At 35.2% G+C, this 23,077-nt stretch overlaps 1 protein-coding gene across 7 annotated transcripts in view; it reads right to left on the bottom strand.

Annotated features, from left to right (window-relative positions):
• The window catches only part of TDRD1 (tudor domain containing 1), a 73,291-nt gene that overhangs the window by 17,283 nt on the left and 32,931 nt on the right, over nt 1-23,077 (bottom strand). For 6 of the 7 annotated variants that reach the window (XM_072623113.1, XM_072623130.1, XM_072623128.1 and 3 more), the window contains 8 exons: nt 22,681-22,851; nt 22,283-22,390; nt 15,581-15,751; nt 14,946-15,191; nt 10,918-11,055; nt 3,270-3,380; nt 1,846-2,016; nt 913-1,188 (listed from right to left, as the gene is read on the bottom strand). In XM_072623113.1, coding sequence (XP_072479214.1) covers nt 913-1,188; nt 1,846-2,016; nt 3,270-3,380; nt 10,918-11,055; nt 14,946-15,191; nt 15,581-15,751; nt 22,283-22,390; nt 22,681-22,851 — 1,392 coding nt within the window. The remainder of the gene's footprint in view (nt 1-912; nt 1,189-1,845; nt 2,017-3,269; nt 3,381-10,917; nt 11,056-14,945; nt 15,192-15,580; nt 15,752-22,282; nt 22,391-22,680; nt 22,852-23,077) is intronic. The other variant, XM_072623145.1, reaches the window with a different exon arrangement.

Raw genomic sequence — 23,077 nt, 5'->3', positions numbered from 1 at the left:
TACTAGATAGGCTCCTTGAAATTAGGGATTATTTTGGTTTTGTTTTGCCTTTCTTGATAGCCCCAGAACTTAGCACAGCACCTGGCACAGTGTAGGTACGTAAAATGCCTGCATATTTGATTTGATGTAATCTGTCCTCAAGAAGTTTATATCCTATCAGAGGAGACAACATGTAACCATAAACATATACAAAATATATACAAGGTGATAAGGGGAGGAGGAACAGAAAAGGCTTTGAGCTAAGTTTTAAAGGAAACCAGAATTTTTGTTTTCAGAAGATATATGAATATGATAGAAAATAGCCACATCTAGAATAGCAAGAAGCTTTAGCCAACATTATACCCAGAGACAAATGGCAGAACAGGAAGTAACTAAATACTTTAAAATTCAAACTAGAGAACAGATTGGTCAAATTTAAAACCAGGTATACCTGATATAGCCAACTTAATCCATACAAATCAGGACTTCAAGTTATCTGGGTATTTTACAAAAAATCTATATATTACAATACAACTTCTTTAAATATCAAACTCCCATAGTATATTTAAAATAGGATTTGATTTTCTAAAAATTTAATCAATCCAAACTTTTCAGCAACAGATCTCCCACACAAAATAATATCAACAAGAAACAGCATGGCTTAGTAAAGTGCTGGACCTGGAGTCGGGAGGAATTTTTGGAGGAAATGTATTAAAACTCTCAGTGATACATGAGCTATGTTGACCATAAGCAAGTCATATAGCCTTTTGGAATCTATCTCCTTATCCATAAAGTGGGCATAATATCTGAAGTACTCATCTCCAAGTCATTGTAAATGAGTGGCTACAAAATACTTGGAAGAGGAAATTCTAAAATCTACATTTATAACAAAATGTTTTATAACAACAAATGCATATTTAAATGAAGTCTTACCTTGAAGAACTTCAGGATCAAATGGCAAGTCAATGTGACTAACAGATTTATCCTTTTGTGTATTTTTACGTGGTGGTTCATCTTTTAAAACCAAATGTTCATCAATAAGTATATCACTTATAACTATTGGATAATCAGTAGAAAGGTCAATGAGTTCAACTCCAGCACCACTGTCTGTGAGATCCACTACTTTAGCCTGAAGCTTGATCCCTGCAACACACATCTGAAATCTTGCTGTGGCTTCTTGACTCCAATACTTGTTTCTAGGTTTTATATCTGGAGAAAAACAATTTCATTAACAGAATTTCCAGGAGAAATTGTCTTATCATCTATTAATGCATCATATGTCCTACTTAAGGTCTTTGGTCCCTCTTGCTCAGCTTAGGCTAATGAAATTCAAACAATTGTGCCTTTTACCCTGAAGCAAAAAGGCTGCATTTGCAAATTACACTCTTAAAATAATAATACATTTACAAAACTAAAAAATGGAGCTGTGCTTTAGGATCTTCCTAATTTAGAAATTCCTTTCAGAAATCAAAAACATTCCTTCAGGAACTATAGCAATGTTACTAAATCACGGTGGCACAAATGTAAGATTTTAAAAAGTTTTAAAATTATAATAGCTCCAATTGTCAAAAGGCACTTTCTCTTTCTATGGTTAAATTTAACATTATTTAATCTTCTTCCCAAATAATTTTAAATTATTCAGCTTATTCAAAATTACTTTTTTAGGAGTTGGTGAGACCATTTGAGCTAGTGTTTACAACATTTATTTCTTCAGATTTCATGATAGGAAGTAGTATTTTCCATTGTAATGGAAGCATCTGAACAACAAAAAAATGAAATGTCATGCCTTTACATTTAATATTGTTTAACAGGCCTAGCTTTCTAAGTATTTTTATTATTAAAATAATTTTATGTTCCCCAACATACCTACTAGCCAGCATCGGATTCCTTGAAATGGAAGTTTTAAGAACTTGGATGACATCTTTCTAAGTTTTTCTGTAGTAACCTCTTCAACGTTTCCATAATCCACAAAGTGTACTTTAACAGCTGCATTTGGTAGTATTTCCTTTACTATAGCTCGATACCAATTACCATCACCTAGATGTTACACAAAGAATTTAAGGACGCTTATGACAAAATGTCATTTTCTTCAATGTGTTACATGTTATCAGTCATAAGTTAATCTTCTGCGTTAACTGTACACTTATTTGTTTTTTTCATCGCTACTGGATGAAAGCAATTTGTTGTAGCTTTTCAGTCATTTTTCAATCATTTCTGACTCTTCATGACTCCATTTGGGGCTTTCTTGGCAAAGATCCTGGAATGATTTGCTATTTCTTTCTCCAGCTCATTTTACAGGCGAGGATACTGAGACAAACAGGGTCACAGAGCTACTAAAGTGTCTGAAGTCAGACTTGAACTCAGGAAGATGAGTCTTCAAGGCCGGAACTCTATCCATGCCACCCAGCTGCCCTTTACACAGTCATTAACTCTACTCTCTCTTAGGGAACTATCAGCTTTTTTTGGGAGGGCATTTTTACGTAAGATACATGTTATATACACAATCTACCTACCAAATAAATGTTGAACTGTAGCTAAGATCTTTAAGTTTGATAAAAATCATAAATAAGATAATTAATTTGCAATAATGTACTTCTCTTACCACTGATCTCAGATCCTGTTTTATGTAACATAAACAATAAAATGATGGCATCAAATAATAGCAAGCAAACTCATTCCTAAATTCAAATTTCCTTTGGAACATTTTTTTATGTTTACCCAGATTATTATTATTTTTGCTTCTTTGTTTAGTCTTTTTTTATTTTCCTGGAACATTTTCAAAACAGATGACTACATGCATTTAAACTGCCAAAAACTGAATTTGGCTAGTCTTTCAAATGAAACCCCTAAGTAAGGGGTTTAGACAAGGGTTCTTAACCTGGTACCCATGAAGTTAATATTTTAATAACTATTTAAATATAATCAGTTTCCTTTGTCATCTTACAAATATCATTTTATGTATTTAAAATCATTATTCTGAGGAGTCGATATACTCCACCAGATGGACAAAAGGGTCCAAAGCACAAAAGGGTAAAGAACAACATAGTTTAGCAGAAGTTAACATGTATACAGAGGTTCTAGAAAGAAAAAAATACTTAAATAATATTCAACAAATTTACCTAAGAAAATGAAATGTTATCTGAATATTAGAAAAAATGGAGAGAAAAGTCATGTCAAAAGGAAAGCTCAATTTATGAACTAAAAAGAAAGGATATTTTTAGTAAAAAGGCAAAAAATGTACAAAGAACAGAGGTTCTAATGAAGTCAAGAATACATCATGGGTATCTTACCTGCAAAATAAGCGCAACAAGGCTCTCCAATTTCAGGTTTAAAATCAATGGACATTTTTTGTTGGCAGTATTCTGTTAGAGACATATTCACTTCATTTAACTCACTTAAAGCTGAAAACACAAGATGAAAAAAATGCAGTCCTGACTAATATTTTATTTCATATGAGAAGAGCTAAAAAATTTTTTTAATTAGGAAAAATGTATTTTAAAAGAAAAAAGTAAAACAAAATCATAGCACTATTAGAGATTCCAAGGTCATCTCAGTATTAAGGTAGTTGTGTTTAATAATAATAGCAGCAATAATGATAATACACCTTATTGTAAAATAACCAAAATAACTTGCTGATTGTTTAGAAAACTCCATTCTGCTTTTAAAGTTTTTCAGAGACACATTTCCATAATCTGCCTGAATAATCTATGTCAGTGAAATTCTAAAGGTCAAAAAACACTGTTATTCAGACCATTTTAAATAGAGTTCCATAATTAATAATGGCTGCTTGAGATTTTTTAGCCTGTCATATAAGGATACTGACTTACATGACCATAAAGGTGCTTCTAACTCTAAACTGTTTTGTTCTATGTTCACACTCTTGGTAAAATTTTCCAACGCATCAAATTGCCATTCATTGTACATAAGACAAAATCCTAACTCTTTAGCATGACATTTAAGGCTTTCCCTTGAAAGTCCTTACGTCAATTAATCTGTCTAGACTTATCACTGAATACTCATCAGCTCAAACTCCCTTATCTACCCAAAATGGTCTCATTTCAATATATCAAAGAATCTGTGACTTTGTCAACATGGGTATTTCTTCCAGTGATGCAGATTACAACCCATTCATGCCTACTAAACTTTATTACATTTGTACATGTCCACTTCTGAATTCACCACAGTAATTTTTTTTGTTTTAAAATTAGTTAATTAATTTTTAGTTTTCAACATTTACTTCCACAAGATTTGGAGTTCCAATTTTTCTCCCCATCTGTCCCCTCCCCACAGCTAAAGATAGCAAGCATTCTTATTACCCCTTCCCCAAATCTGCCCTCCCTTCTCTTATCCTCTTCCCCTTCTATTTAAACACAGAGCAAGATAAGATTTCTATACCCCGTTGCCTATATATCTTATTTCCCAGTTGCATGTAAAAACAATTTTTAACATTCCTTTTAAAAACTCTTGAGTTCCATATTCTCTTCCTCCCTCCCACCCACCCTCATTGTATATGTAGACAGAGGGCACAGAGTGAGTTGAATATGAATGGATAATATCTAAAAAATCAAATTAAAGGGTGAGAGAGGAATGTCCTGGGAGAAGAAGAACAGGAGAGGTAGAATGGAGTAAATTATCTAGCATAAAAGAGGCAAGAAAAAGCTTTTACAGTGGAGGGGAAGAAGGGGGAGGTGAGAGGGAATGAGTGAACCTTTCTCTCATCTGATTTGGCTGAGGGAGGGAATAACATACATCCTCAATTGGGTATGGAAATCTATCCTACCCTATTATGTACCCTTTGGTTCTAAAATATCAGGGCAGTTTTCCTTGATAATTTCTTGCAAGATGATGTCTAGGCTTTTTTTGATCATGACTTTCAGGTAGTCCAATAATTTTAAAATTCTCTCTCCTGGATGTATTTTCTAGGTCAGTTGTTTTTCTAGTGTGATATTTCACAGTCTTCTATTTTTTCATTCTTCTGGATTTTTTTTTTTTATAATTTCTTGATTCTCATAGGCATTAGATTAGATTCTATTTACTCCATTCTAATTTTTAAGGATTTTCTTCAATGAGTTTTTGGACCTCCTTTCCATTTGGCTAAGTCCGCTTTTTAGGGTATTCTTCTCTCACTGGTTTTTGGACCTCTTTGATCATTTGGGTTAGTCTATTTTTAAGGTGATATTTTCTTCAGCATTTTTGGGAGGTCTTCTTTAGCAAGTTGTTGACTCGTTTTTCATAACTTTCTTGTATTGCTCTCATTTCTTTAATACTGACCTTCCAAATTCTTTGGCATTTGTGGTTTGAGAAGTCTGGTAACCACCACAGCTGCCAGTGATTCAGTCCCCTGAGGCCATCTCTAGGTTTGCTAGGGTCAGTGCAGCCTACACTGGACTGTGCTCCTCTCTCAAACTGATGCAACAGACCTTTCCTGTCAACTTTCCAGGTTGTCGTGGCTAGGAATTTCTTTTGCTCTATCATTTTGTGGGTTCTGTTGCTCTAGAATTTGTTTAGTCATTTTTTACAAGTATTTGGAGGGTTTTGAAAAACTCAAGGAAGTCCCTGCTTTCACTCTGCCATCCTGGCTCTACCCTCCCCCCCTCCCCAGAAATTTACCCAAAATGCTGGGGATATTCACCATGTTCTCTTGACAAAGTAAGAGCAACACTGGAGCAGGAAAGCTGCTCACTTAAGTGTAATTTGGTCTTGCTACATATTACTGTTGTTCAGTTGTGTCTGATGCTTCATGACCCCATTTAGGGTTTCCTTGGCAAAAATGCTGGAGTGGTTTGCAATTTCCTCATCCAGCTCCATTTCACAGATGAGGAACTGAGGCAAACAAGGTTAAATGATTTGCCCAGGGTCACACAGCTATTAAGTGTAAATAAATATTTCTGACTTCAGGTTCACATTCTATGCAATGTGTCACCTAGCTTGCCATATGACCAATCACTTAAAAATATGTTCCCCTTTCTTGTCCCATTAATTTTCCATCAGAAATTTCTCCCACTTGGAAAGAATTTTCCTTTTGTTCTCCTTGTATGGGAATCTAGTCCTGTTCAGGTATCTTCAATCCAACTAGAAGCATCCAAACAGTTACAAATGTGGGATTGCAATTGAAAGCATCCTTCTATGTTTTTCTTATTTTGAAATTGAAACCCCTGATATTTTTGGTAATTTAACTGATGGAATTTCACTAAGACCTCACTTTCAAAAAATCATTAACATGGGACCAGCCAAATACAATTTTGTGGCACTGCTTAGGAACTCACAAGACCTCAGTTCTATTCTCAAATTTTCTTGTTTGCTCTATGACTTTGGGCAAGGTATTTCAGCTCCGTAGGGCTCAGTTTCCATATCCATAAAATGAAAAGGTTTTACTGCATTATCTCTTAAGTCTCTCTTTTTTATGAGTTAGGTCATAAAATCAAAATTTGTCTTATAAAATCATTTAGGAAAGAATTAATCAAGAATCCAAATTATGTGGTGATTGATCTCTGCCAATGATTCCCTTTTTGAAACTTTGGGGGAATAGTTAATATTTTTTCCCTGTAAAATATAAGCTAATTACTTAAAATAGTGGAAGATGGCAAGGAGAAGCCAGGAAGCTCTTTACAGTTTTCCTTGGAAATAATGTTAAATCAAGCCTCTAAATGGATTCTGGGGCAACAGAACCTACAAAAAGAGTGAAACAATTTTCCAGCTTAAGATGATAACTTAGAAGGACTTTGGAAAAGGTCTGTCTCACTGGGGCAAAAGGGAAGCACAGCCCAGTGTAGAGGGTGTCTACACAAGTCAGCAGGAGGTTCTTAGCCACAGCACAGATCAGCAACCAAGGCCCACTGGTCCTGGTTCAGCAGGCTGTGAGGCCTTTAGCCTCACTGCAGAAGGCAAACGTTGAGACCTGCAACCCTGGCACAACAACGTCAGACCACCTTCGCACAGTAGACAAGCCACAAGCACCTGAGTCCCTGGTGTGGAAAACCAGTGACCAGACTCCCAGTACCTGGTATAAGAAGCTTGGGAGAGTGCCCCCTGTGCCCCGGGAACAGAGCTCAACTTTAAAAGCCACAAATTAAGCTGAAAACTAAGAAACAGAAAGAGTCCTGACCACAGAAAGATGACAGGGAAGCTCAAAATAAACTCAGAAGAGGACAACAATGTGAAAATGCCTGCATGTAAAGCTTCAAAGGGGAATATGGTCTCAAGCCCAAAAAAGTCCTCTTGGAAGAGCTCAAAAAGGATTTTAAAAATCAAGTAAGAGAGCTAGAAGAAAAGCTGGGGAAAGAAATGAGAGATATGCAAGAGAATTATGAAAAAAAGAGTCAACAGCTTGGAAAAAGACAAAAATTGACTGAAGAAAATTTAAAAGTAGAACTGGCCAAATGGAAAAGGAGGCACAAAAGCTAACTGAAGAAAATTAATTCCTTAAAAATTAGAACTGGGCAAATGGAAGTTAATGACTCAATGAGACATCAAGAATCAGTCAAACAAAATTAAAAGAATGAAAAAAATAGGAGAAATATAATAAAAAACCTCATTTGAAAAAACAACTGATCTGGAAAATAGATCCAGGGGAGATATCATAAGAATTCTTAGACAACCTGAAGGCCATGATCAAAAAAAGAGCCTAGACAGCACCTTTCAAGAAATTATCAAGGAAAACTGCCCTAATGTCCTAGAAGCAGAGGGTAAAATAGTCACTGAAAGAATCCACTGATCATGTCCTGAAAGAGATCCTAAAATGAAAACTTCAAGGAATATTATAGCCAAATCCCAGAATTATCAGATCAAGGAAAAAATATTTTAAGTAGCCAGAAAGAATTCAATTATCAAGGAGTTGTAGTCCGGATTACACAGGAATTAGCAGTTTCTACATTAAAAGATTAGAGGGCTTGCAATATGATATTCTGGAAGGTAAAGGAGTTTGAGTTATAAGCAAGAATTAACTACCCAGCAAAATTGAGCATAATCTTTCAGAGATTAAATGAAATAGGGGGACTTTCAAACTTTCCTGATGAAAAGAGCAGTATTGAACAGAGAATTTGATTTTCAAATACAAGACTCAAGAGAAGCATAAAAAGGTAAACAGGAAAGAAAAACATTTTACAAGATGGAGGGAAATACATAGAAATCATAACTAAGAATGTGTATGGGGTGAACTTTCCCATAAAACTGAAGTGGATAGTGGAGTGGATTAAAAGCTAGAATCCTATAATATGTTGTTTACAAGAAACACATCTGAAGCAAGAGATAAATACAGAGTAAAGGTAAAAGTCTGGAGCAGAATATATTATGCTTCACTGAAGTAAAAAAAAAAAAGCAAAGGTAGCAATCCTGATCCCAGACAAAGCAAAAGCAAGAATAGATCTAATTCCTTCTAGGAAGGAAACTACATCCTGCTGAAAGTTATCATACACAATGAAGTAATATCAATACTAAACACACATGCACCAAATGGTATAGCATCCAAATTCTTAGAGAAGCTAAGTGAGTTACATGAAGAAACAAACAGCAAAATTATACTAGTGGGAGACCTTGGCCTTCCCCTCTCACAACTAGATAATGCTAACCATAAAACAAACAAGAAGTTAAGAGATCTCTGAAGAAAAACTGAATAAGGATAGAAAGGAATATCTTTTTTTTTCAGTGGCACATGACACCTACAGAAAAACTGACCATATCTTAGGGCATAAAAACCTCACAATCAAATGCAGAAAGGCAGAAATATTAAATGCATCCTTTTCAGATCATGATGCAATAAAAAACTGCATGTAATAAATATACATGGAATAATAGTAATAAAAATACATGGAAAGGTAGGCTAAAAACTAATTGGAAACTAAATTATCCTCAAGAATGAGCGGGTGACCCACTCAATCAACAATTTCATCAAAGAAAATGACAATAATGAGACAATATATGAAAACTTATGGGATGCAACCAAAGCAGTTCTTAGGGGAAATTTTTTATCTCTAAAGGCTAATATGAATAGAATAGAGGAAAATGGGCATGCAACTAAAAAAGCAAAAAAAAAAAAAATCAAATTAAAAATCCCCAATTAATTATCAAATCAGAAATTCTAAAAATCAAAGATTAACAAAATTTTAAGTAAAAAAAAACTATTGAATCAATAAATAAAACTATGAGCTGATTTTATGAAAAAAATAGTTAAACCTTTAATTAATTTGATTTAAAAAGGGAAAGAAGAAAATCAAATGACCAGCATCAAAAATGAAAAGGGTGAATTCACCACCAAGGAAAAGGGAATTAAATAATAATTAGGAGCTATTTTGCCCAACTGTATGCCAATAAATCTGACAATCTAAGTGAAATGGATGATTATTTGCAAATATGGAAGAGGGATTTCCTATTATGATCTGATCTTTCAGTTACTTTTGTTTGCAGATTACACTGGTATTGATTGCATTAAACCCTGAAATAATATACAGAGCTTCCTTAATGAGATTTACTACCATTGAAAAGTTTCATCTAAAAAGCCATGCAGAAAAAACTAAAGTAGCTCAAGACTGCTGATTGATTAGACTATAATATGCAGTTATGTGAAATGTCCGCTAAAATAAAAACAAAAAAACCAATCTCATTACTTATTAAATTTAATGTGTAATTTAAAAACCATCAATGAAATTTATTTCATATACATGAAATACTTCATTTATCTATGTGTTTGAATGGTTAAAAAAATTTTTTTTTAAGAGACAAGGAACTACGGACATAAAATGTGCCATACACTGTTGAAAAAGATTTAAGATGAAATGGCTGTGTGTGTGTTCGTCCTTCACTGCCAAAGAAGACCATGCCATCAGAGAAATAATGACATGACTTGCACTTGACTTTGTTTTGAGTGAGGGAGGGCTGTGCAGGTCACCAGCCTCACTTCTCCTCCAGAGCCGTCTGAACCCAATGACCAGATATTCATCAGGATGACTGGATATGGCCCAGGATGAGGCAATTGGGGTTAAGTGACTTGCCCAAGGTCACACAGCTAGTGAGTGTCAAGTGTCTGAGGTAACATTTGAACTCAGGTCCTCCTGACTCTTGCACTGATGATCTATCCACTGCACCACCTAGCGGTCCCTATGTAGACATAATATAGAGGGAGTGGAGGAAGAAAGAAAGGAAACAAGCGTTTATGAGATACCTACTATGTGTCAGGAAATGACTATGATACAAGAACCAAAGGCAACAAACCTTTTTTTAAAAAAGCATGATTAAAACAGTTTTATTAAAAATCCACTGAAATGATCCAATAATACACAAATCTTAGATAAACACTATAGTTGGACAATAATCTGGACATGGAAACAAATGGGAGTTAGAAAGCAGAATGAATCGTGCTTGAGAAACTATGTAGTGCTAAGGAGTACTAAGGAAATATCTCAAACAAGAAACCTATAAATACTAATATTTTCCTGGTGTTATGATGTTTCCAACTCCTGCAGCATCTTAATCTGCAAAGAATCAAATGTCAGGTTACAATACTGCAGTGGTGCTTTTAGCATATGACTTATGCACAGGAAGAGAAATCATCCAGATATGTGATTGGAAAAGTAGGTGGTTTGGTTATGTATTAAGAGCAAGGAATAACACAGGCTACATTGGTACTCACATAATGTTAAATAAAATCATAAAGACATGTTTCTATCACACTTGGCAGATCGTCTGGAGGACTTGTGAGAGGACCTGGATGGGTTATGATTAGCACTACAGGAAGAAACCCCTACCTCAGTGAGATGACAGAACCATTAACACAGGAGCATGAAAGTCAACTTATTTGAAGTAAATTATCTCTTAAAAACAAAAAAATAACTTACTTCTCTCCTTTAATGAGATGAACGTTTATCATTGTGTCAAATATAGCAACATATTAGTAAAATGAAGACTACATAAAGATAAATTGGTAGAGAAGTGTAAGTAACTTACCATCCTCTTTAAGTATATGACAATAGAATTCTCCAGGATTATATAACATACAAACCATAACATTTACAGTCTCATTAACAGTTAGTTCAACCCAAGTCCATTCAAATTTATTCACTCTTTCCTCTGCAGTTAAAGGAGCTATGAAGACAAAAAATGAACCACTTTAGAATGCCAAAAGAACCCCAAATACATAGTATTTTATATCTATTAGCTATCTTTTATTTTAATGTTATGGTTACTTGTACATACATTTTTTCTCTTTTCCTAGGACTTTAAACTCTTTGAAGGTAAGGACCATTCTTACAGTTTTTTTCATGTATCCCTTATCACCTGCCATGCCTTACCCACATGCTGCAAAGGTATACCAGAGTTTATGTTGTCTGTATGTTGGGGGGAGAAGGAACAAAGAAAGAAGATAAGAAGACCAGTGAAAACAGGAAAGTAATAGACTCCGAAGGTCACAGGGATTCCCCTTCATCAGGGTCCTGGAGGAAAAGCTGGATGGCCTTCTCCCCAACAAAGTTAACAGACCATACATGCAGCTTAAATGAGGATTGCATGAGCATAGTAAGGTAGGATTTGAAGTTAAAGAAACTCAAGTTAAAATCCCACCTCAGACACTTGCCATGTAGTCATTTGATGTCTCTTGTGTCAGTTTCTTTATCAATAGCTTCCAAAAGCCTTTTATGCTTTATATTTATGATTTTGTGATCAGGCAGTAAACGATTTACCCAAGGTCAATCACAGCTAATCAAGTGTCCAGTAGGACTCATACTCTTGGGTTCCTGACTTGAAGCTCAGGATTCTGTCCAATATGTCACGTTATCCATTTCTGATTGTCATTTGGCTGTTGTTGAGTTTTTCAGCTGTGTCCAACTCTCTGTGACGCCATTTGAGATTTTCTTGATAAAGATACTGGAGTGTTTTGCTATTTCCTTCTCATTTTTACACATGAGGAACTAAGGCACAGAGACTAGGTGACTTGCCCAAGGTCACACAGCTAGTGTATGGGTGTAGATTTAAAATCTGGTTTTCCTGACTCCAGCATCAGTGCTCTATGCACTGTGCCACCTAGCTGCTTCAACTGGATATTACCTTTAACAGTAAGTTTAACCCTTGGTCTTCTAATGGTAACTTTGGATCTGTCCAAAAAATGTGTTCTAATTCCTTTACTCCATTTCAAAACCCACGTCACCTCCCACTCTCCTCTCTTTAGCAAGACAGCTCTCTACATGGGCCCTTGACCTCAATTCCCTCCCTTCTTCAGATGCTCTCTCCATCACTCTCCTCTTGTTTTTCAAATACCTGTCTCTCTCATTGCTATGGAGAGAACTCTAAGACCTATATATTCAGCCCTACCCTCTCTCCTGACTGTTCTTGCATCTTCAACTGTGTATTACACATTCCAAATTAGATAGCACATAGCTATCTCCAATTCAGTAACTTGGTCATCTTGGACCTTCACTATTTCTGTCAAGGGTACCACCATTCTTCCAGTCATCCAGATTTGCAACTTCGGTATTATGCTCAACTCAAGTGTATCTCACCCCATATTCCCAAAGGATTGCCAAATCTTGTTTCTGTGCCCCACCCCCAGCATAATTTTTACCTGATGCTTCTCATTATTCATACAACCACCACTTTAGTTCAAACTTGCATTACCTGTCTGAACTATTGCAAAAGCTTCCTAATTGACCTCCCTGATGCAAATCTCTCCCCATTTCAATCTATTTTCCACACAGCTGCTAGTGATATTCCTTTTTTAACTTTATTTTCCCCAAAAAACTCAATTTTCAGTTTCAAAGTCTCTCCTTTCTCCCTCCCCCACTCATCAAGAAAACAAAAAAAAAATCACATCTTAAAAATACGTGTAGTCACACAAAACAAATTTCTGCATTTGTCGTATCCAAAATTGAACAGAAAAAGAGAAGAAAATTATACTTCAATCTGTACTCCAAGTCTATTGGCTATGTGGAATTACAGTTGGTCATCATATTGATGAGCTAGCAAATCTTTTCAAATTGATGATCTTTATAATACTGTTACTATAAAAACTGTTCTCGTTCTGCTCACTGCTCACTTCACTATATATCACTTAATACAATTCTTCCTAGAGTTTTTCCAAAGTAATTTTTCTTATGGGTTGGACCATGTCACTCCCTGCTCTAACTCCAGTGACTTCCTATTGAAGAACTAGTTATAATTCACTTAATTCATGCAACATAACATGTAACTAATACTAATATCAAATACATAAATTCCTCTGTCATTTAAACTCTTCAAAACTTGGCCTCATCTGAAAGGGAGAGGTAGAATGGGGTAAATTATTTCACATAAAAGAGGCAAGGAAAAGCTTTTATAGCAGAGGGGAAGAAAAGGGAGGTGAGGGGGAGTGAGTGAATCTTATTCTCATCAAAAATGGCTTAAAGAGGGAATAACAAAAACACTCAATTGAGTATATATAGACATCTTACCCTCCAAGAAAGAGGGAAGGGGATAAGAGACAGGGGTATGATAGGGAAAGCACACTAAGGAAGGGGGTAGTTAGAAGCAACACACTTTTGAGGAGTGACAGGGTGAAAGGAGAGAGAAAATAGAATAAATGGGGGAGGTGGGATAGGATGGAGGGAAATAGTAATAGTAATTATGAAAAAAATTTTGATGCAAGCTTCTCTGATAAAGGCTTCATTTCTCAAACATACAGAGAATTGAGTCAAATTTGTAAAAATAAGAACCATTTACCAACTGATAAATGGTCAAAAGACATGATCAGTTTTCAGGAGACATATCTACAGCCATACAAAAAAACATTCTAACTCACTACTGATTGGAAAAATACAAATTAAAACAATTCTGAGGTACTACCTCATACTTATTAGATAGGTTAATAGGACAGAAAAGGTAAATGACAAATGTTGAAGGGGACGTGGGGAAAAATGAGACATTAATGTACTGTGGCTGGAGTCATAAACTGATTTAACCATTCTGTAGAACAATTTGGAACCCCAAAGGGCTGTAAAACCATGCATATCCTTTGCCTTAGCAATACCACTATTAGGTCTATATCCTAAAAGAGATTTAAAAAAAAATGGAAAAAGACCTGTGTTGATATAGATCCATATTTATAGCAGTTCATTCCTAGGGGCAAAGAATTAGAAATTGAGGGGATGCCCATAAATCAGGGAATGGCCGAACAAGTTGTGGTTTGAGATTTTGATAAGAAATGACGAGCAGGATGGTCTCGGAAAAACCTGGAAAGACTTGCATGAGCTGATGCGAAGTGAAATGTACTGTGTATGAAGTAACAGCAGTACTGTAAGATGATCGGCAGACAATGCTGTTCTTGGCAATACAATGATCCAAGATAGTTCTGAAGGACTTCTGATGAAATATGCTATCGCTCTCCAGAGAAAGAACTAGTAGTGTCTGAATACAAATTTTTTTAACTTTATTTTTCCTGAATTTTTTTTGCCTATGTTTTCTTTCACAACATGACTATTCTGGATATATTTTGCATGACCATACGTGTATAACCTATATCTAACTACTTGCCTGCTCAATGTGGGGGGGAGGGGTGAGGAGGGAGCATCCTACCCTTCTAGCTTCATTACACATTACTCCTTCCTTGCTGTTCTTTTCGCTGGCTGTGCCTCAGGCCCGGAACACTCTCTCTCCGTGGCCTTCACCTGGCATTCAGAATCCCTTACGTCCGTGAAGACTCAGATCAGGCACCAACTTCTTTATGAAACCATTCCTGATCTTGGCAGCCACTAGCACTCTCCCAAAATTATGTTTTACTTATTTTGTATTAGTATTGTCTATCCTTTGAATGCTCTTGTCTTTCCCAGTAGAATGCAAACTCCTTGAGGACAAGGCTTCCTACTTGATATTTAAATGAATTCCGAACCAAGTTACCAGTTAAATATGTTCATAGTTTTATTCATGTCTTTGTTGAACTTAGACCACTTCCCATTTAGTACTCTACTATATATATGCTATTAAGAGTTACTAATCAAGTATTTACTTACCACTAAATTCTCTCAGGTCACCGAATGTATCTGTTGTCCATATCTTGCCTTCTCCTACAGCAAAGCCGGCTTCGATGAGGATTTTAGAAACACTGATGCTGGGTTTAACTGACTTATCTATAAGTTCCACTACAGAACTATTTTCCTTCTTGTCTACAACTTTCACTGTAATCATCTTATTTCGTATTAATTTTTTCATGAGACAAATTGCCTCTGATGACCAGATTCCTGATGATGGCTTCACTCCTTAAAACAGTTATTTTTAAAACATTACTTATTTAAAGCATTAAAACATTAAAAACATTACTTATTCTTAAAGCAATAATTCAACAACAGAGGCACAGAACCAAAATAAAATATAATAATGAGTAAAATACTTTTATAGAAATCATAGTATGAATTCCCAATTATTCCTTTCATGTCACCTTCTTTTAAATTATGGGTAAAATTCATCCCTTTATAGAAATTAATAGTATAGATCTCACATCCCCTCTTGTAATCTTTTCAGCTTTCAAGCAAAAGCAATACTCTTTTCACTCTAACTGCAACATCTTTACTTTCGGCTTTAATCTATAAACTGCCATATGGTAATTTTTTAGTCTGAAACGTTATAAAAATGTTTAACTACTTCATACCTGCCAAGATACACTTTATGGCCTGCATTGGCAATTCCAATAATCTTGCTGCCATGGGACAAAGTCTATTCAATTTGAGGATTTCAAAATTTCCATAATCAACGTAGCCCACTAAAGCAGACTCTTCAGAAGCATATGCTAGAACTGAGGCACGGTACCACTGATTATCCTCTGAAAAATAGACATATATATATATGTTTATATATATATATATATATATATATATATATATATATATATATACATATACATGTCAGAACCAAAATATTTTTCTAACATTTATAGTAACACATCTATTTAATATTAAATGTATTTTAAGGAATCTAGAAATCTGTTTTAACAGGAGTAGCACATCTCTTCTTTAGCCATCACTTCCTCAAATGTACTATTTTGCCAACATGTCTTGAAGTACTTTCATTTCAGAGCATATATGAACTCTGTTATGTAAAAGTTTTTTAGGTTCTAAACAGTCCTTTACTATATACTCACAATGTGCCCAACAGAACCTCATTTTGGTGGTAAGTGTGCAACAATTTATGTCACAAAAATAAAGAACTATGCAATAGAAAAATTATGTCTTCCTCTATCCAAATCTCTACAAGAAAAAAACAGCTCCAATTCCCAAGTTCATACCCCAATTGTTCTGCTCCTGGCATCCTCTCTGACCATTCCCAGTGCCTGGATCTCTCTCCTTCCTCATCTCCAACTCCTGGTGTACCTCTGGTCTCTGCTCAACTCCTACTTTCAGAGAGAAGCCTTTACCTCGGAGCCTGCCCTATGAGATCATCCCCAACTCATCCAACATGTGTCTTGTTTGTACAGCTGTTTTGTTCCTTGAGAGGAAGGACTATTTTCTGTCCTTTGTATCCCCAGTGTTTTAGCACAGGGCCAGACACAGAGTAGCCACTTAATAACAACTTCTGTCTTGACTGACTTCAGAAAGGTTAAAAAGAAATGGTACATCCAAGATATAGCTATGATACAATAAATTTTATAGAGTAATTTTGTATATGTTTTTCCAGTCCAAACTGTGAGTCCACTATCAGAAGAAACCGTGGTGAGGAAACTGCTTTTACCAGTGCAGATGTACAACTTAGAGAGTTGCCTGGATCCACTGCAGTTAAGTGACTTGCCTAGAGTTATATCCACTCAGAGCAAGACTTGGGACACAAGTTTTCCTAACTCTGAGGCCAGTTTTCTATACACTGAACTAACTCCACTGCTTCTATTGTACAATAGTACAGTACTGAGAAAACTTTGCTTAGTAACTCATTTTTTGACATCTCAGAAAAGTTCATAATTCTATAAGCATTAAAAGATACAAAAGATTGATTACTTTTTGGAAAATTTAAACTTTTTCATTTTTCTCAATTACATGTAAAACAATTTTAACATGTTTTCTGAAACTTTTAAAACTCCCTTCAACCCCCCTTCATGAGAAGGCAAGCAATTTGATATAGGCTATACAGTGATGCAAAACATTTCCATATTAGCCATGTTGCAATAGAAAACTGACCAAGAAAAAAAAGAAAAAGAAAGTAAAAAAAAAAGTATGCTTTGATCTGCATTCAGACTCCATCAATTCCTTCCCTGGAGGCGAATTGCATCGTCCATCCCAAGTCCTTCAGAATTGTCTTGAATCGTTTATTGCTAAGAATAGTTAAGTCATTCACACTGATCATCATACAATACTGCTGTTACTATGTACGATGTTCTCCTGGTTCTATTCGCTTCATTCTATATTTGTTCAACCAAGTTTTCTCAGGTTTTTCTGAAAGCAATGTAATCATGATTTTTTAAAGCATGATACCATTCTGTCACAATTATACACCACAACTTGTTCAGCCATTCTACAAATGATGGGTATCCCCCTGATTTCCAATTCTTTGCCACCACAAAAAGAACTGCTATAAATATTTTATACCCACTAGGTCCTTTTCCTTTTATCTCTTTGGGATACAGACCTAATAGTGATATTGATGAGTAAAAGGGTATTCACAGTTTTAAAACCATAGTTTCAAATTATTCTCCAGAATGGTTGCATCAGTTCACAACTCTACCAACAGTGCATTAATGTCTCAACTTTCCCATATCCTCTCAATCATTTATCATTTTCCGTTTCCATCTTATTAAATAGGTGTGAGGTGTGTACTGCAGAGCTGTTTCAATGTACATTTTTCTAACCAACAGCAAGTTAGAGCATTTCTTCATGACTGCATATAGCTTTGTTTCTTCATCAGAAAACTGTCTCTTCATAACCTCTGATTATCAATTGCATAAAGACATAGTCTTATAAATTAAACTCAGTCTTCTATACACTTCAGATATAAGGCCTTAATCACAGAAACTTGCTATAAAATTCCCCACTATCACCATTTTCTGCTTTCCTTCTAATCTTGGCAGCATTGGTTTTGTTTGTGCAAAACCTTTTTAATTCAATATAATAAAAATGATCCATTTTACATCCCACAATGCCGCGTCATTTGGTCATAAGTTCTTCCCTAATCCATAGATCTGACAGGTAAACTATTCCATGTTCCCCTAATTTGCTCATGGTATTAATGTTTATGTCCAATTTTGATCCTATCTTGGCATAAGTGGTGTGAAATATTGGTCTGTATCTCGTTTCTGCCAATCTTTTCCAGTTTTCCAATCAATTGAATTCTTGTCCTAAAAGTTTAGATCTTTAGGTTCATCAAACACTAGATTATTTTGATCATCAATACACACCACTGTGTATTGTGTACCTAATTTATTCCACTGATCTGTTTCTTAGCTAGTACCAGATTGTTTGATGATGACCACTGTATAATACATTTTGGTTTCTGACACTGCTAGGCCACCTTCCTTCACATTTCTTCATGAATTCTTTTGATATTCTTGATCTTTTGTTCTTCCAGGGGAATTTGATTATTTTTTATAGTTTATAAAATAATTTTTGGTAGTTTGATTAGTATGGCACTGAATAAATAAATTAATTTAGGTAGAATTGTCATTTTTATCATATTGGCTTGGCCTATCCATGAGCCACTAATGTTTTTCCACTTTTTTTGATCTGACTTTATTTGTGTAAAATGCTTTGCAATTATGGTAGTTCCCAGGTTTGCCTTGGCAGACAGACTCCCAAATATTTGATACTGTTTACATTTTTTAATGCAACTTTTCTATCTTTGCTGCTGGAGTTTGTTGGCAATACCTAGAAATGCCAATAGCTTATGTGGGTTTGTTTTATATCCTGCAACTGTGCTAAAGTTGTTAATTATTCCAACTAGTTTTTTAGTTGATACTCTACAAGTATACTATCAAATCATCTGCAAAGAGTGATAGTTTTCTTTTCTCACTATTTCTAATTCCTTTTTCTTTTCTCATTGCTATAGCTTTATTTCCAGTATGATATCGAATAACAGTAGTGATCATGGACATCCTTGCTTGGTTTATCCCCGTTACAGATAATGCTTGCTGATGGTTTTAGAAAATACTTATTTTAAGGAAAGCTCCCTCCATTTATTACTATGTTCGCTAGTATTTTTAATAGGAATGGGCATTATATTTTGTCGAAAACTTCTGTATCTATTGAGATAATCATGACTTTTTATTGTTATTGATATTGTCAATTATGCTAATAGTTTTTCTAACACTGAACACGTCCTACATTCTTGAAATAAATCCCACTTAGTTACAGTGTATGATACACTGCTGTATTCTCTTTGCTAGTATTTTATTTACATTTTTTGGATCAATATTCATTAGGGAAACAAGATCTATAGTTTTCTTTCTCTGTTTATTCTTTCTGGTTTAGATATCAGCTGTTTCCATGGCCTTTATTGTATATAATTTTCACTGCATTAAAACAGGTGCATTTAATATTTCTGCTTTTCTGCATTTGGCTGTGAGATTTCTAATGTCCTAAAAATAGTCAATTTTTGTGAAGGTGAACAAAAGGTATACACTGCTTTCTATTCCCATTCAATTTTTTCTAGAGGTCTATCATATCTAACATTTCTAAGATTCATCTTCTCAAGTTGAGGTCCCCTGCCAGTACATTTTTATTGTCTATTTCCTCCTTAAACTCATTAAACTTTTCCTTTAAGAATTTGGATGCTATGCCATTTGATGGTATAGCTCAGTATTGATAGTTCAGGATGTTTAGTATTGGTAACACTTCATTGACTATGGTACCTTTAGCATAATGTAATACCTGCTTATCTCTTTTAATTAGGTCTAACTTTGCTTTTTCTGAGATCAGGATTGCTATCCCTGCTTTTTTAGCATAAAAGATTCTGCTTCAGCAGCCCTTTATTTTTACTCTGTGTGTCTGTTTCTTGTAACAACATGTTGCTGGATTCTGATTTTTACTTCATTCTTCCATTTGCTTCGGTTTTTTGGGTGATTCATCCCATTCATAATTATGATTACTATCTATTTCCCTTAATCCTAGTTTTTCCCCATTTATCATTTTCTTGATCTTTTTAAGCTGTCCCTCCTCAAAAGTCAATCTGACTCTTGATTACTACTTCCTTTAATCTACTCTTTCTTCTATCACTCCCCCTTTTCTCATCCATTTACTTCCTTTTTGGGTAAGATAAATTTCTACACCCAACTGAGTGTGTATTATTCCCTCTTTGAACCAATTCTGATGAGAATAAGGTTCAAGCATTTCCTATCATCCCCCATCTCCTCCTCCACCATAAAAGTTCTCTGTTTAGCCGTTCTTCTACATGAGATAATTTTCCCTATTTAACCTTCCACTTTCTCCCAGTGAATCCTTTTCTTACTCCTTAATTTCATTTTTCAAAAATCATCCCATCATAGTCAATTCACACTTGTGCCTTTTGCCTCCTTCTAACCACCTTAATAAATGACAGTTACTAGGAGTTACAAGTATCACCTTCCCATATGGGAATATGTATATAGTTTAACTTTATTGAATCCCTTACGATTTCTCTTTCATGTTACCTTGTTCCACTTCTCTTGAATCTTCTATTTGAATGTAAAAATTTCTATTTAGCTCTTGAGGTTACCAGTGGATTTTTTCAATTCCTATTTTACTCTCTATTTCTAGGATATTGGGACAGTTTCCTATAATTTCTGGAAAAATGATGTCTAGGCTCTTTTTTAGGTCATGTCTTTCAGGTAGTCCAGTAATTCTGAGCCTATCTCTACTTGATATATTTTCCAGGTCAGTTGTTTTTTCCAATTATATATTTCACAGTTTTTTCCTAATTTTTTTCATTCTTTCAATTTTCTTTGGTTTCTTCATCTCATGGAATCATTAGATTAGCTTCCACTTGCCCAATCTAAATTTTTAAGGAATTAGTTCCTTCAATAAGCATTTATACCTCTTTTTCCATCTGGCCAATTCTGCTTTTTAAAGGAGTTTTCTTCAGTGGATTTTTGTGTCTCTTTTACAGTTTGGCATTCTGTTTTTTTAAGGTGCTATTTTCTTCAGTATTTTTTTGTGCCTCCTTTATCAAGTTGTTGACTCTTTTTTCAAGATTTTTTTCTATCGCTATCATTTTTCCCCCAATTTTTTCTCTCTTTTATTTGATTTTTAAAACCTTTCTGAGCTCTTACAGGAATTCTTTTTGGGCTTGTGTCCAACCAATAGTTTTTTCTTTGAGGCTTTGCACATAGCTGTTTTTATTTTGTTGTTTTCTTCTGAGATCAGAGTTTGGTCTTCCCTGTTACCACAGAAAGTAATCATTATGGTCAGATTCTTTTTACTTGTTTTTCCAGACTATTTCTTGACTTTTTATTTGATGTTAAAGTTGGGTTCTGCTCCTGAGTGTACGAGGCACTGTCCCCAAGTTTCAGATTTTTTTGTGCTTCTGTTTTCAAAGCTAATTCTACTGGACCTATAAGTTGTCAGTTCATCCAGTGTTGTAGCAGTTAACGAGAGGTGCAGTCGCTGTTGTCCGGGCTTATGCTCTGCTATGTGGACAGCCAAAACAGTCTTTGAAGCCTTAAACCTGACAACAGGACCCCGATTCTCCTGTGAGCAACCACAAGCACTATTCTCCACTCTGGAACTGTGACCAGGGACCCTGCTCCCCTATGGCCATAAATGTTAGCGGACTTGCGTTCTCTTTTGCCCTAAGACTGCAACAGGGTCCTACATGCAGTGCCAGCAAAGGATCCACTGTAATCTCCTTCTGATTAGTCATCTAACTCACTCACAGTTTGCCATTGCTACTGTTGAACTGCCTCCAAAGTCTGCTGCTGGTTTGCTAGGGTACAACCTATATTGCACTATGCCCTAGGCCCACCACCCCAGGCAGAACCTTCCTTCCAATCTCCTACATTATCTTAAGCTGAGAAAGTGTTTCAACCCAACCTTTTGCTAGTTCTGTCACTCCAGAATTAGATTTGAGGTGTTTAATTTTAAAGTTGTTTGGAGGGTAAATTGAGAGTGCTCAGTTGGGTTCCTACCTTTACTCCACCAACCTGGCTCTGCCTCAGTTGCTTTTTTTAAAATTTATTTTGAGAATTTAGCTTTAGCTGTTGCTAATACTTGGTGCAAACTCTGAAAAATTTATTTTTATTGCTCTTAGTTTTATTGCTCTTAATTAGTCCCAATTACAACAGATCACTTAAAGAGAAGAAAATGGATAATTTTATTGAAAATCCTTAATAGCAGTGGGCCAAGGCGGATTGATGCGGTCTTCATCAAACATAACAATTGGCTCTATAATTTTCTCTTACCTGAGAATTGTGCACAACAGATATCTCCAATGGCTGGATAAAAGTCAGACTGGGCAGACATTTTATTACAGTACTCGCTGAGAGATAACTGAAGTTCAGCAAGCTGACCTGTAGACAGAAGGTATGTTTTTATTTTTTTTTTTCAAGGCAATCAGGGTTAAGTGACTTGCCAAGGGTCATATAACTAGTAAGTGTAAAGTTTCTGAGACCGGATTTGAACTCAGGTCCTCCTGACTTCAGGGCCGGTGCTCTATCCACTGCACCACCTAGCTACCCCTCAGAAAGTTTTTAAAAATACAAATATCCATTTGTAAATTCGTAAGAAAATATATGAAGAAATATACAAGGGGAAGGGTGCTGACATTCTTCAGCTAGTGGTTAAAATGAAATTTACTTACGACCACTTTGTAGCTGTTGACAAAAGAAGTCTTCTGGAGTTTGAATATGAGCAACAACACCACAAAATTCATCTCCAACATTTAGGGACAACACCTTTGGAATGAGATTACTTTTACACTCAGCCAGTGTTGTATCTTCGCTTATTTTTTCTCCAGAATCTTCAAAATCGTCTTCCCAGAAAATTCAAATAACAAACAATTAGGATCAATTAATTTGTGTTTTAATTACAGTTACAAAAATTAAATCAAGGTCTTAAGCTTAACCCTCCATAATATTTATCAGTTGTATAGAATCAGCATATCATAAGGGAAATAAATCAGGGAAGTACAGATTAAAAATTACAAAACAAAATTGGCAAACCAGGAACAAAATTTTTTCTGAAGGACAGTGCTGGAA

The sequence above is a fragment of the Notamacropus eugenii genome, chromosome 1 (genome assembly GCF_028372415.1).
Source record: "Notamacropus eugenii isolate mMacEug1 chromosome 1, mMacEug1.pri_v2, whole genome shotgun sequence".
Classification (NCBI taxonomy): Eukaryota; Metazoa; Chordata; class Mammalia; order Diprotodontia; family Macropodidae; genus Notamacropus; species Notamacropus eugenii.
This window is presented reverse-complemented; position numbering and strand designations above follow the sequence as displayed.